At 51.0% G+C, this 14,630-nt stretch overlaps 1 protein-coding gene across 1 annotated transcript in view; it reads right to left on the bottom strand.

The window, feature by feature from the left end:
- The window catches only part of inpp4b (inositol polyphosphate-4-phosphatase type II B), a gene marked incomplete at both ends in the record, with an annotated part of 127,983 nt that overhangs the window by 105,808 nt on the left and 7,545 nt on the right, over nt 1-14,630 (bottom strand). The window contains one exon of the mRNA XM_084454468.1: nt 2,645-2,748. Within this exon, the coding sequence (XP_084310594.1) occupies nt 2,645-2,748 (104 nt within the window). The remainder of the gene's footprint in view (nt 1-2,644; nt 2,749-14,630) is intronic.

The raw sequence follows: 14,630 nt of genomic DNA, 5'->3' as shown, positions 1-14,630 counted from the left end.
CTCGCTCATCTCCACCCTGCACTGTCCCAGGTGTATGATCCCGTCCTCCATCCTCTCTCCTCCTCTCCCTCCTCCTCCTCGGAACGCCACCGTCCAGTCCAGCTCCCCCGGCAGGGGGTTGGGGGTGGTGGCGGGGGGGGGGTGGGGGGGGGTTAGGCGGGGGCGGGGGGTGGTGGGGGCGTGAGGGCCAAAGGCGAAAGGCTGGCGGCGTTGACGATCTCGGCGTCCTCCCGTTTCCGCTGCTCGCCCTCACCTCGCTGTCCTCGCTCTCTCTGGCTGCCGCGGCGGCGGCGTTTCGGGAGAGCTAGCGCACGGAGCGAGAGAGAGAGAGAGAGAGAGAGAGAGAGAGAGACCGGCGCGGGTCCTCCTGAAGTGGCAGAGACAGAGAGAGGAGGGAGGGGAGGGATGAGGGGGAGGGATGAGGCAGTGAGGTGGCGAGGGGGAAGAGGGGGCGGGAGAGAACTGATGTTAGGCGCGATCCGGAGCCCGATCCATCAATCTGCCGCGGACTTCGCCGGAGCCCAGACCTGCCGGCTGAGAGCGAGTCGCACGGGCAGCCGAGGTCTGGGATAGCACGCCGGTGTGTGGGTGTGTGTGTGTGTGTGCGCGCGCTCTCTCTCTCTCTCTCTCCCTTGCTCTCTTCATCACAGTGCTACAGCTACATACAAGCAGAAGCAGCAGGGATCCTTCTCACACACACACACACACACACACACACACACATTGTCAGAGACAATTCACAAGACTGGGACCTCTGCATACAATTAGACAGTACGGTAGAGTGGAAGAAAACGCAGAGAGAGAGAACGCAGAGAGAGAGAGAGAGAAAAGAGAAAGAAAGAAAAGAGAGAGAGATAGAGAGATAGAGAGAGATTTCATGAGGAGGGAGAGCAAGCCTGTCATAGCCATGTTCAGCGAGAGAGAGAGAGAGAGAGAGAGAGAGAGAGAGAGAGAAAGAGAGACAGCAAGGGATAGATCAACAGAGAGAGAGAAAGAGAGAGTCAGAGAGAGAGAGAGGGAGGGAGGGAGGGAAAGACACAGAGGCAGTGAGAGCAGAGTGCCCCCCCCCCCGAAGAACCACTGGTCATAATGAAGCACGACGACTCCACTGTGACACTGTGACATCAGGATGGAGGGAGAGATGGAGGAGGGAGGGTAAGAGGGAGGAGAGAGGGAGGAGGGAGGAGGGGAGGAGGGAGGGGGCGAAAGAACAGCGTTACCCGTAGCGGGGTCCTGCGCCTGTGCTAGTACGGCCGTGTGTGTTGGTTCAGTACGTGTGTGTGTGTGTGTGTGTGTGTGTGTGTGCGTCGTGTAAAGTAAGGGTAGGATTGGAAGGCGAACACAGCGGAGAGAGAGAGAGAGAGAGAGGGAGAGAGAGAGATCAAGGATGTGTGATGAAGAGATGCAGTAGCAGAAACAACTGTCTTTCCCCTCTCTCTCTCTCTCTCTCTCCCTCTCTCGCCCTCACTCTCCTTCTCTCTCTCTCTCTCTCTCTCTCTCTCCCTCCCCCTCTCCGCTCTCCTGCTGTGAAGGTTAAAGCGAGTTATTCTGTCCGTCGAGGCTGCGATGTAAAAGACGATCTCTAAAATCAATGTTCATTTATCCTCTACTGAGTAGGGGGAGTGTAGTGGGGGGGAGAGCAGGACAGAGACAATGTGTGACTCCCAGCACCCCAGCCATGGCCCCCCTCACACACACACACACACACACACACACACACACGCGCGCGCGCGCGGCCTGGAGACGCTGGCGGACGCTACACAACACACACACGGAATTAAGACGCACGTCGATATAGGGTGACGCATGTGGAACGGTAATGAATTAAGCTATAAAAGGACGGCTAACGATCGGTCGCGTGCGCGCGTGTGTGTGTGTGTGTGTCGGAGGCGGCCGGAGGGGCGGGGCGCGGGTCATCGGGGCCGAGGGTTTTCCGGGTTAGACGTGGCGGTTAGATGAGGATTGGCCGGTCGTCCGGGCAGCGACCTTGCCGGGGAGGAAATGGAGACGGATCGGCGCTGAGGAACAGGGCGACAGATGGACGCGCCCCGGCGCCGAGAGACGTCCTCTCCTTCTTTCCTCCCTCCTTCCTTCCTTCCTTCCTTCTCTCCGTCTTCATGTCCATCTGACCTTACCCCGCTGGTCATCTGTCCACCTTTCGCCGGAACCGCGCAGAGATGGATGCCTTGTTTTGGCGGATTTGTTGATTAAGCGTGGCTGGGTGTTGTGACACACACACACACACACACACACACACAAACAAGGGAGGAGAAACTCACAACACACACACAAACACACACACACACACACACAAGGCTCTGGGGTGGTCCATTAACATTCTAGTGTGTTTCTTTTAAAGGCGAGTTGTCTTGTTAAAGGAGGAGTGACAGAGCAGACTAGGGTCAGATCGATGGGCTGGGAGAACGTACGATGGATGGGGGAGTGGGGGGAGTGCACAGACGAGAGGAGGGAGAGGGGAGGCGCGGGAGAGAATAAGAGAATGATTAAAAGAGAGAGAGAGAGAGAGAGAAGGAGGAAGACGAACATGCCCTTTTTAGCTATTCGTCTACAAAGCGCAAGCAAGCGGGTCTCCACGTCGCGTCCATTCCAATAGCGCTCCTGGCCCAATTAGGATGCCCGATACACTCGTCCACGCCATCGACGACCGTCACGCCCTCCTCCTCCAGCTCCGGAAGGACCCCGTTCAGGGATGCACTGCTGCCGCTGCGGCGGCTCAGACAGGAGAACCTGTCAACAGAACCTCAAGGTTCTGTAGAGAACGGGAAATAGTGACAACGCAAATGCCTAAATCCAAACAGGCATGGTCATAATTGGAAAATGGGACTGGGTCTCGCAGACACGGCGTACGCTTCAAGCAAAATGGGTTTCTGTGGGTTTTTCTGTCGTAACCCGAGGTCACCGAAGCCTTCGTTAGGTCCGTGTTCCTCCGCGGATCCTCGCGTTCCACTGTCTGAAGAGGAACGAGGAGTCTTTTCCCGAAGCTCAAATGCTCATTTTTTAATTGTCCATGTTTGTGCCACTCGGGGGGTGTATGTATGTATGTCCGCCCCCGCGTTGCCGTAGCAACCGCAAAGTCTCACTTTTTGTTCGGGAACAGAAGCGGTCCTCGTTCCCGCGTCGCTATGACGACGATCTTAAAGAGGAGGCGGGAATGTGGAGGTTTTTATATCTTTGAAAATAAACAATATTGAAAAATATGAAATGCCCCATGTAGAGCGCTGTTTTGGGCCAATCAGGTCGATTCCACTGCACGATACTGGACTCCGATCCTGTAATAGTACTGCTAGAACAAGTCAAAGTAATTTCAGTCATGTGACCGCTATCTCCCAGATGAGAGACACAATGTAGAATGAAAGCACGTATCAAAATAATGATAGTGGCGAGAAAACAATCATCTACCAATCGATGATAGACCGTAGTGATTAGGGTGTGTGATGAAGTCCATCTCGCCAGCGTCGGGCTGTGGACCGGTGTCCTCGGGCCAGACTGCGTGTGCTGCTGTCCAGACCTCCGCGCTGTGTATTCATCTCAACACACTCCGACCCAGGGGGGGGGACCGGCGCCACCGCCCGACGAGACCGCACCCAGCGACTTCTCTTCATGAGAAGTTACACTGTACAAGCATTCTCTCTCTCTCTCTCTCTCTTTCTCTCTCTCTCTCTCTCCCTCTCCCTCTCTCCCTCCCTCCCTCCCTCCCTCCCTCCCATCTCTACTCTCCCTGTCTGCTTTCCTGCCCCTCAGGGTAATCTATTGATTTCTCATCATGTATTGTCAGTTGCAATGTCAGGGTTATAGCACATTCTCTTTCAGTCACAAAGTATTGACTTCCTGTGGACATTCACTGGCCCCACCAGGAAACCTGCAGTGTGTGCTCCAGTTTTTAACCTCCTCAGGTTTTTTTGTGGGGGGGGGGGGCGGTGGAGGGGGGGGGGGGGGGGTTGGTGGAAACAGATAATGACAGCTGCATGGCTGGACCGCAACAGAGCGGGCGAGCGCATGCTTGTCACTGACTTGACTGACTGAGTGATGAAGCTACACTATTGGTCGAATTTCACACACATGATGAAGCAATGCCATTGGTCAGCCGGAACCGGCCGACTAGTGTAACTTGGCCAAGATGGCGGCGTGTGCACATCAGGACACTCAGCGTCTCCAGATTCGGCGAATTAGCGGTTATCTGCAGTACCAACTCGTTCACTCGGAACAGCTTTGCGTACTTATCATAAACACCATCAAGGAACTGTGGATATTGGTTTACATAACTCAGAAACGTATCGGTGATCTCCGGCTCAACACTGAGATCGCCAAGACGCCGGACGCCATCATCGGGCTCCGCCAACCGGGAGTGATTGTGGGTGGAGTCAAGGACATTATCGGTCCAGCCACATACTGGGTTTTAACTTGCTCTTGTTTGAGTTTAGTTTAGTTTATTTGACAAGAATCTTTTTAAAAACCTCATTTGATTTTTACATCAATAGCTTAAAAAAGACATTGTCAAGGTTAACACAATAAAGTCATCGACTTATTTCCATTGTGGCCCTTGACGTTGAGAAAAAGGTTTCTGCACACTTAGGTCCATGCAAGTTTCTTTTGATCTGAGGTTTCCGTCACAAGGCCGTCGGCAAATCAGTGATTAAAAGAAACTTGCCTGTACCCAAGTGTGCAGAATTAAATTCTTACATGTCGTCCCACACAAATGCTCTCTCTCTCACACACACACACACACACACACACACACACACACACACAAACACACACACACCTTGATGCTGCCAGTCACCAAAAAGAAAAAGGCCGATTGATGTTGCAAGGCATAAGAATCTTCTGGAAGAAATTGTCATGCGCTACACAAGTTCTCAGACTTCACGCGCAGATACGACGAAATCATCAGAGTTCAGATGCAACAACTTTGAACTAAAGCAGGCTTGAAAGACGTCCACGTCCATCCTCTGTGTCATGGGAGATACGATGCGCGCATGTACCTCTCTCTTTGCTGTGATCTCCTTGGAAGTGTTGAAGTTCTGTCTGATGCCATGTCCTTAAAACCCAAAACTCTGCCACAGTGTCTTCTGCACTTGCAGATACACTTTAATAGGATGTTTCGGTACAGAGATCTTCTTCAGGTGAACATTTTGGCCCTTGGCTTTCTCCTACAGACCTGTCGTATATCACTGGTGCGCAAAATGTTTTTCCCTTGATGTCATGTCCTGTCAGTCTCTCCGACACTTATACGACTTGTAACCTAGAGCCTATTACTTGACAGCAGGCTTAGTCCTGGCGCTATCTGGGAGCTAGCAGAAGGAGCACAGCTAAAGTTAGCTGCACAGTGGTGGAAGTGCAGTCAATCAATCTCCCCCTCGAGAGAAACATTGAAAGTTACATGAGGGTTATGGGTGATCAGTTTCACCTGTCTGATTCTCTAGTGTCGGAAGCAAGAGTGAGAGGAACATGAGCGCAATGCGCAACACCTCAGTATTGATTTAACCTCCTGCTGCAGCGGCCCTCGACATAAAAATGGAGGGAAAAGACGATGGCTTTCTGTCCTCCTGGAGGGAATTACATTTCGTGTCTTTGCGTTTGTGTTTTGTTGCCGTTTGCTGGTGAAGCAAATAATCAGCAAACACAGGAAATCCATCGCCGGGGATTGTGGGAGACGGTGGGATGCTTCTGCTGCCGGGAGCACAGAGCTCTTCCCTGCCCGAGCCGTGGCAACCGAGCGTTCGGTCGCCATCCCCGTTCAGAGAGGCGTCACGGTGATGAGGCCTGTTGGTAAAACCACGGTTGCCCCGGTAACGGTAAGGCGAGCGCTTCGCTACTACAGCCCGTGTCAAAGCTGCAGTGCATTACAGAAACACCCCCCCCCCGACCCCCCCGACCCCGCAAGCAAATTGTTCATCTCACTGGCTTTAGAAGAGAGCACTTTAGCCAATGCTAGCAAACCCGGTGGCTGTTTTGAGATTTGCCGCTTGACAACTGAGTGAGATGCACTCCACTCACAGGCTGTGGAAGGCGGAGAGACAGAGGCGGGCGGCTTCGAGAGCTCACGTTGCCATGATAAATATTTGATTGCTATGGAGATTGAATTGACCACGATAAGCATCCGTGAAACTTCTGTCGTTGCCATTGTGGCGCATTTCCATATTGAGTGACAAAAGAGAAGAGCACAGCTGTTGAATGTTATGCAAAGCTAGTATACAATATGTATGAAGAGACAAGAATCTATCATCAGTCTTTTTTGCTCCTAGATGCGACAAACAACAGAAACTATATAAAAACAACAATAACTAGGGACCATCGTCCCTCTTGGCACATTTCTCAACGCCATCGCGGCGTCCCTTACCTGCCCGGGAGCCGAGCGAGCGCGTCGGCGCGTTCTAGAAAGCTGTATTACACAACTTAACGCTGTCAGCCCTGTACGGCGGAGTACGTGTAGCCAGGTTCACTCAGCCACGTAATAGCTCCCGCCTCACACCTGCTCCGTGACAGCCCTGGCCCGCCCAGCAGTCCCAGCCCGCCTCACCCGTGTCGCGCCACAATCCGCTCCCCGCGGAAAAACGCCTCCGGTGGAGTCGGCGGTTGAAATTGATAGGGTGCAGCCCTTCTGACAGGCTTCCAACACTCAGCCCATCCTTTAACTCGGTGTGCAGTTACAGAGAAGGGACACTAACAGACGGGTTTGTTACACAGAACCATCTGGGAAGGCGCAGTTGGAAACCGTTTGGAAAAGGGCACTTTAAAAAAAAAATACTCGGCAGGTAATAGGATGAACCATCCGTCTATATAAATGAAATTGACTTTCTTACTTATTGTCACGGGCTACCTGTCACAAGCTGTCACATTCATAGGACGCTGACTGGCCTCAGTGAATTTTACTCGGGCACAAACGGATTTGCAGTATATTGAGCCTGGCCAGACGGGTCCGTGCGAGGGGCAGAACGTGAGGCGGTCAGATCGGGGCGGTCGCCCGAGGCTCATAGGACACGGAGAGAGGCTGGCGGGAAATTTCCGTCTGTGGAGTTTCGACTTTGCGAAGAAGGAATGCAGAGCGTCTGGTAAATAATGCGAGCGCATGCGTTGGTGGTCTCCGGTTCTGCCGTGCCGCTGAGGCTCGTTTCCCAGTGTTCGCAAACGAGTCCTGTTTAACACTTGGAACGGACCCAGATAAGCTCACAGTAGCTCCTCTCTCTGCTATCAATCGACTTAGTGTGACAACAAAACATCCCCCCCCCCCACACACACACACACACACACACACGCACGCACGCACAGGCCGTGATGAAAAAAATTGTTCCTCTGAGTCTATAAACACCCATGAGCCTTTGGGCCAGGGATCAGCGAGGGAGGGGGGTTTTATTTGTCAAGGTCAGGGCCCCTCTGAGAGCGGGAGGGAGGGAGGTGGAGGGAGGCGGAGATGGAGGGAAGGAGGTGGAGAGGGAGATGGAGGGATGGAGGGAGGGGATGGATGTGATTCATCGGTGTCGCCGGGCTCATGCACAAGGGGAATCAGCGTACCAATCAGCCTCCATGAGCCCACTCACCGGAATATTAAACAGGGGCCACGGGCTAGATATGCACACACACACACACACACACACACACCACTGGTATTCATGCAGAGACAGGCTGATACACACTAGAATCTCTGCTCTCTGCAAAGTTTTGTGTCTGTGTGTATGTGTGTGTATGTGTGTGTGTGTGTGTGTGTGTGTCCCTGGCACAGCTTTACTAAGGCTCTGCCAAGTCAACATCGGGCCAGTATGGGGCAGCACGGGGCAGAGGGTCGGTCCGCCAGGACGTCCACAAGTGCCGAAGGCCCCCCTAGCACACACACACACAGACACACACACACACAAAGACCCGCGGTCACAGCCGCCATGTGCTGCAGCCTTCTGCTCATCGCCAGACACCAAACAGTGCCAGGCGAAGGCCAAGAGCCACGCTGCACGGCTTCCCGGCCACGTTAGCCAATCAAAAGAGACTCCTAAATGACCTGTAGCCACCTTGGCCAATAAGGAAAGAGAGGATGCTTTAACCAATAAAAAGAGACGCTGGACAAGCCCAAAGTTACCTCTATGAAATGTCTCTATGAAATCTCTATTGTAGAGCAAACATCATGATGATGGTTGAATATTTTTTTCCTGCAGTGCATATCCCGTTTAGAATGGATGTCTTAATTGGGTAAGAGACATTAACCGTTCGTTCGTTCGTTCGTTCGTTCATTCGTTCATTCGTTCGTTCGTTCATTCGTTCATTCGTTCATTCGTTCCTTCGTTCATTCATTCATCCATTCATTCATCCATTCACTCACTCACGGTCCCAGCATGCTCATTCAATCTGCAAAACATATGAACAGATGCAGGCTATGAAGGCTATTTTTCTAATAAACACACAGACTCTGAAACGTCGAAGGGAATCCAAAAATCCTCAACAACGTGATTAACCTTTTTTGGCCCCGGGGGGCCTCAGTAAGCTGTGAGCACATTTCTGCTGAGTCTTCCTGTGGGGGCGTGATGGCGCTGATAGTCTATGAGCGTGTAATGAGGCATACAAAAACGCCATGCAAAATGAATCCCTGGCAGCAAGCTCTTCCCTCTCTCTCTCTCAGTGGGAGGTGTGTCGGAGGGGGCGGGGGGCGAGGTGGAGGGGGGGGGGGGTTGTATCTCCGTGCATCTACGCGAGCTGGTACCCTGCGGTACTGATCAAATATTCACAACAATCACCACATTACTCTCTCTCCCTCCCAGAACAACTGAGCGCTTGGAGAGAGGTTGGTCGTGGAGGACAGCGTTCTCTGAGTGGACTGTTAAAACTGCATCTCGCATGATAATGGCAACAACAAAGGTTCTCTCCCACTCACTACTGTGACTCTCCTCTGACTGCTCTCTGACTCTACACTCTACAGTCTCACTCTACTCTGACTGCTCTCTGACTCTACACTCTACAGTCTCACTCTCCTCTGACTGCTCTCTGACTCTACACTCTACAGTCTCACTCTCCTCTGACTGCTCTCTGACTCTACACTACAGTCTCACTCTCCTCTGACTGCTCTCTGACTCTACACTCTACAGTCTCACTCTACTCTGACTGCTCTCTGACTCTACACTCTACAGGCTCTACTCTGTGGCTCTACTCTCTGGCTCTACTCTGTGGCTCTACTCTCTGGCTCTACTCTAAGGCTCTACTCTAAGGCTCTACTCTAAGGCTCTACTCTAAGGCTCTACTCTGTGGCTCTACTCTGAGGCTCTACTCTCTGGCTCTACTATAAGGCTCTACTCTGTGGCTCTACTCTGTGGCTCTACTCTGTGGCTCTACTCTCTGGCTCTATTCTCTGGCTCTACTCTCTGGCTCTACTCTCTGGCTCTACTCTCTGGCTCTACTCTGGCTCTATTCTCTGGCTCTATTCTCTGGCTCTACTCTCTGGCTCTACTCTCTGGCTCTACTCTCTGGCTCTACTCTGGCTCTACTATCTGGCTCTACTCTCTGGCTCTACTCTCTGGCTCTACTCTGTGGCTCTACTCTCTGGCTCTATTCTCTGGCTCTACTCTAAGGCTCTACTCTAAGGCTCTACTCTCTGGCTCTACTCTCTGGCTCTACTCTCTGGCTCTACTCTCTGGCTCTACTATAAGGCTCTACTCTCTGGCTCTACTCTCTGGCTCTACTCTCTGGCTCTACTCTAAGGCTCTACTCTCTGGCTCTACTCTCTGGCTCTACTCTCTGGCTCTACTCTCTGGCTCTACTCTCTGGCTCTACTCTCTGGCTCTACTCTCTGGCTCTACTCTGTGGCTCTACTCTGTGGCTCTACTCTCTGGCTCTACTCTCTGGCTCTACTCTCTGGCTCTACTCTCTGGCTCTATTCTCTGGACAATCCTAACGGGTTCCTCTAAATTGGATTTAACAGGCTGACCAGAAAAAGATTTGAATGATGGGACTCCCTGCGCTCGGCTCATTACTGTAAATCTGAGGGGTGGATTCCCTGTGCTCAGCTCGTTACTGTAAATAGCCTTTTTTTCCATTTGTAATTTACACACAGCTTAGAGCTGACCTCAATACTGGATGTTCATAATAACATTTTTGGGACAAAGAGTTCCGAGTTGTGTGTAATTACTGGTAGATAAATGTGGAACAGTAGACAAGGACAATGATTTTGCCATGTGTGACGCCATCCACTTTCATTGAGTGCATTAAAAATGTTTTCTAGCCTCACCGGCACTCTGTATCCAGGCAGGCTCAAATCAATCAGCAGGGCAAAGCATGATGGTACTTGGAGTTCTAGCATGATCCCTGTACTCACGCTCAGGCTCATTTTAGGATTAGATGTCGCCTATAGGGAATTGACTCGGAGCCTATCGCATTTGAACTCACTTCTCGAGCCTTAAGCCCTAGCAGCTTAACGGCACATTTGGTTGGACACACACAGCCTCACCCTAATTGAGAACACAGGTGTGTGTGTGCGTGTGTGTGTGTGTGGTTAACAGGTCGTTGCTGGGTAAATGAGACACAGCGGGAGAACCTTCAGAACCCAGGAGCTTTTCTTTCTCTGCGTTTGACCCTCACGCGGCAGTAAGCGTCATCTCACATGCTCATTATTTTTCAGAAGTGTTCTGTTGGAGCTCTCCAGACTACCGTGTGAAAACAGGCCTTATCCATCACCAGGAAGTCCTCGGACACCTCAGGACACGCTCGCTCCGCACGCCCCTGACTGCCGTGGGTTCTCAGGTAGCCTCACCTGCAAATGAGTACCTTAGGCTACCCCCCAGGAAGTAAAAATGAACACGAAATACATATTAGAACACTGCGTTGTTTTGCTTCTACATGACACTAGCAGGGCTCAGGGGTACAAGCAGGGCTCTATAAAGTGTTACCCATGACACTTCCTGTTCTAAATTCCGTTTGAGCTTGTTCATGAACGGCAATACCACACTAAATCTCAGGACTGACTTTCTTCAAAGGGCCAGTGCTCTTATTTCTCTCATTCTCTACCTAATGGAAGACGCATCAATAGCTTGACTCTTCTCTAACGAGTGGAATTTAAAAAATAAACTTTATTTCTTAAAACAGAGGTTTCTTTTTTCCCCAATCTCCAGATAAACGCTTAAAAATAGACTTCTTTTCCTCTTACCTTTCCAAATAGAGTTTTATAAAGAGGCACAAACCACCACATCAGGTCTGAAATCACTAAACTGTACACATGGATGAAATCTCCCAGTCTTCAACTCAGGGGTCCATAGTCGACGATGAATCAGGCATTTCCACCTAAACCTTGCAGTCTCGCCCACGTCCAGAGGTGAAAACAATGACTGGGAAAACACTGCCAAGTTTCTCCAACCTCATTACTCCTGGGAAATTACATATTCAACATCACATTTACAGCACAGAGTGGCGAATGCAGCAGAGAGACCAATGCTTACAATATAGCTCGCTTTTCACTGCATGTGCAAACACAGGTATTAATCATATGACAACATCACGGGTCTCCTAAAACACAGCCTCACAAAACACACAACACACACACACACACACACACGCGCACACACACACGCGCACACACAAATACAGGTACACCAACACACATACACACACATGCACACTGTTGTGGAAATAACTCTGATCGAAAGTAAAGGATTTGCCAAGGTTCGCTCAAAGAGGTTAAGTCTGATTTATTAAGAAAACATACGAGCGCAAGGACTTCAGGATGGCCCACATAAGTGGTTCATCCAAAAGAAGTGAAACAGAAAGGTGTTGCGCAGCCTTATATTCAAGCAATACACGGATGTGACGCTTCCAGAGATCTGGTTGGCTAACCCATCTGTACACGTCATAATAAAGTGACGGACATCATCAACAGTGGTCAAGAGTTCAGACACGTGATATTAGAAAGGGCGGTAAATCTGGGGGCCAATAGAACAAAGAAAGGTCACTGTAGGTCAGACTCAAAGTCTGGGCTGTGTCGACCTCCTGGAGAGGTCATCCTGTTATAAATGAGGAATAGCAATACTACTTCGCTGTCTGGCCCAGCTAAGATTGCTGCGCGAAGGTTTTGGGATGATGCTTGTGTGCCGTTTTCGCTATGGGCGAGGTATTCTGATTTCCCCCCCGTCTGGTACACTCTCGGTTAATGAGGTAGCGACAGTTAGGGCTCAGTTACAGGCGTTTGAGATGACTAGGTTAGGAAGGGAGCCTGGGGGGAGCCCTCCAGATTGGAATGCGTTCAGGAAATGGGAACTAGTAGCACATGAGTGTTTTTTCAGAGAGAGGGTTAGCTGAGGTTGAGGGAGGTACAGTGAAACTGGGACAAGGCTGATGATAACAATCAATTTCTATGACAGCACACGCACACACATGCACACGCACACACGCACACGCACACGCACACACACACACACCGTAACCTCTCCACTCTACCGATCCATGGTGTTTTTCTGCGCCTTCATTTGCTGTTGATGAGGTCAGCGTTCTCACTCCGAATTTTTTAGAGCGCACTCGGAATCCTACGCAGTGTGTCACACTTGGGAAAGCTCATTATTGCCACCACACGATGCAATTTAAAGGTGTGGAATGAGAGTTTTTGTGGCGCTGACGAAGCTTTAGAAAAGTCCTATCATTGTGATCCCAACAAACCGTTTGTGAAATCTCATCATTGATTCAGTCTTTGTGCATCCCGTTTGTGGCTATATTTTTCACACATATACCTCCGTGAAGTGCCCATGCCTGCAAGTGTGTGTGTGCTGTACTATACAGTATGTGTGTTTAAGAACAAGCGTATGTGCATACAGGTATATGTTTTGTGTGTGTGTGTGTGTGTGTGTGTGTGGGTGGGTGGTGTTTGTACTGTGCGTGTGTGTGTGTGTGTGTGTGTGTGTGTGTTTGTATGGGAACAAGTGTATGTGTTTTGTCGGTATGTGTGTGGGTGTTTGTGTGTGTATTTGGGAACAAGCCTATGTGTTTTGTCGGTATGTGTGTGGGTGTGTGTGTGTGTATTTGGGAACAAGCATATGTGTTTTGTGTGTACATGTATGTGTGTTGATGTTTGTGGTGTGTGTCTCTGTGTGTGCGTGTGCATGTGTGTGTGTGTGTGTGTGTGTGTATACACACTCAATTCCCCTTATTCACTCCTCAGGATCGGAGAGACGATCTCTCGGCGTTGGAGGCGTTCCACCTCTCCGCCACGCCAGAGTCGGCCGGGACGAGACGCAGGGCACGGACCTCTGAGGTTACCACCCCCCCTTTAAAAACACCCAGACTTACGCCCCTACGCCAGAGGTCAGAAGGCGGAGTCACATCTCCAGTAAAGGGTAAAACGTGTCTTCCATTTCCTGTGAAGCTGAGGAGCTGACATCCCTGTTCTGAAAACAAAACGACGCCTAGCGCCCAACTCTCTCTAGCCCCCCCCCCCCCCCCCCCCTCGCTCGCCCTCTCTACCCCTCCTCCCTCTCTTATCCTGTAGTTTACTTTTAGTTTGCAAATAACAACAGCAAATTACCGTCAAGAATATTCAGTGGAGCCCTGAGCCAGCTCCAGTGGCAGGGCTGAGCTCTTCCCGTTTCCATTTTGGATGATTTATTTATTTTATTAATATAATTAATTTTGTAGAATTATGATTATATAAACCTGCCAGCACTCTACTGAATGTACTTAGCGCAGCGAGTCAAATTTCTGTGTCATGACCCTGTGAACAGTGAACATGTTCATCATTACAAAGTAACTTCACTCATATTAATTAGATACGCTGGCTAAGTAACAAACTAACGAACACAAGATTTCTACTTCAGTTAACTGGCGGCTAACTAGCAGCTCGCTAACGATCCCACCAAGGACCAAGACGGCGCCTGCAGAAAGTTCTGAACAATCAATTTCACTCTATTGCACTTCCATTGTCAATGTCTCCAGGGACTTGGGAGTTTGCGTTCGTGCGTTCGTGTGTGTGTGTGTGTGTGTATGTGTGTGTGTGTGTCTACCATACGTCCGTGCGGTGTTCCGGAGTCTCCCGTCCCAGGAGAGAGCAGGAGCGGACGCCGCGAGTTGTTCCTCATCCCCGCGGCCCGTCGCCCCGGAACTTTCCGGGCCCAGCGTTCCGCCGGGGCAAAGCGCGGCCCATTGTCATGGAAAGGCTAGAGTGCTCCGCTCATATCATCCACCCCCCCCCTCACACAACCCCCCCCTCCCCACCCAATCCGAAGCCCCGGCTCCTGAACCGCCAGCTCCTCTCCTGATCAAATATTTAAGATCTGCCGTGATTCAAGTGCATCTTCACCTTTGCAGCAAAATCCATTAACCCCTGCTGGGGGGAATCAATCCCATTGATCCCAATGATGGAAAAATAGAAATATCATCCCGTGATGGGTTTGGGGGGGTAGAGGATGGGAGGGGTGGAGAGGCGGAGTGGCGCGGTGGCTTGCTCTACCGGCTGTGTGAAACATGCATCAGCCAGAAGCACAGCTACCGGCACACCTCAGAGAGGCTGCTCCCTCAGCCCGACACACACACACACTCGCACACACACACACACACACACACACACACAGCTAAGCTCAGTGGGAGAGGGAGTAGAGGGCAAGAGCGTGGTTGAGGAGGGCGATGCATGTGTGTGATTGTTTCCCGTGTGTCCGTGT

This window comes from Borostomias antarcticus, assembly GCF_949987555.1.
Source record: "Borostomias antarcticus genome assembly, chromosome: 20".
NCBI classification, from domain to species: Eukaryota; Metazoa; Chordata; class Actinopteri; order Stomiiformes; family Stomiidae; genus Borostomias; species Borostomias antarcticus.
Note: the sequence above shows the minus strand (reverse complement) of the source record. Positions and strands in the feature narration are given on the sequence as shown.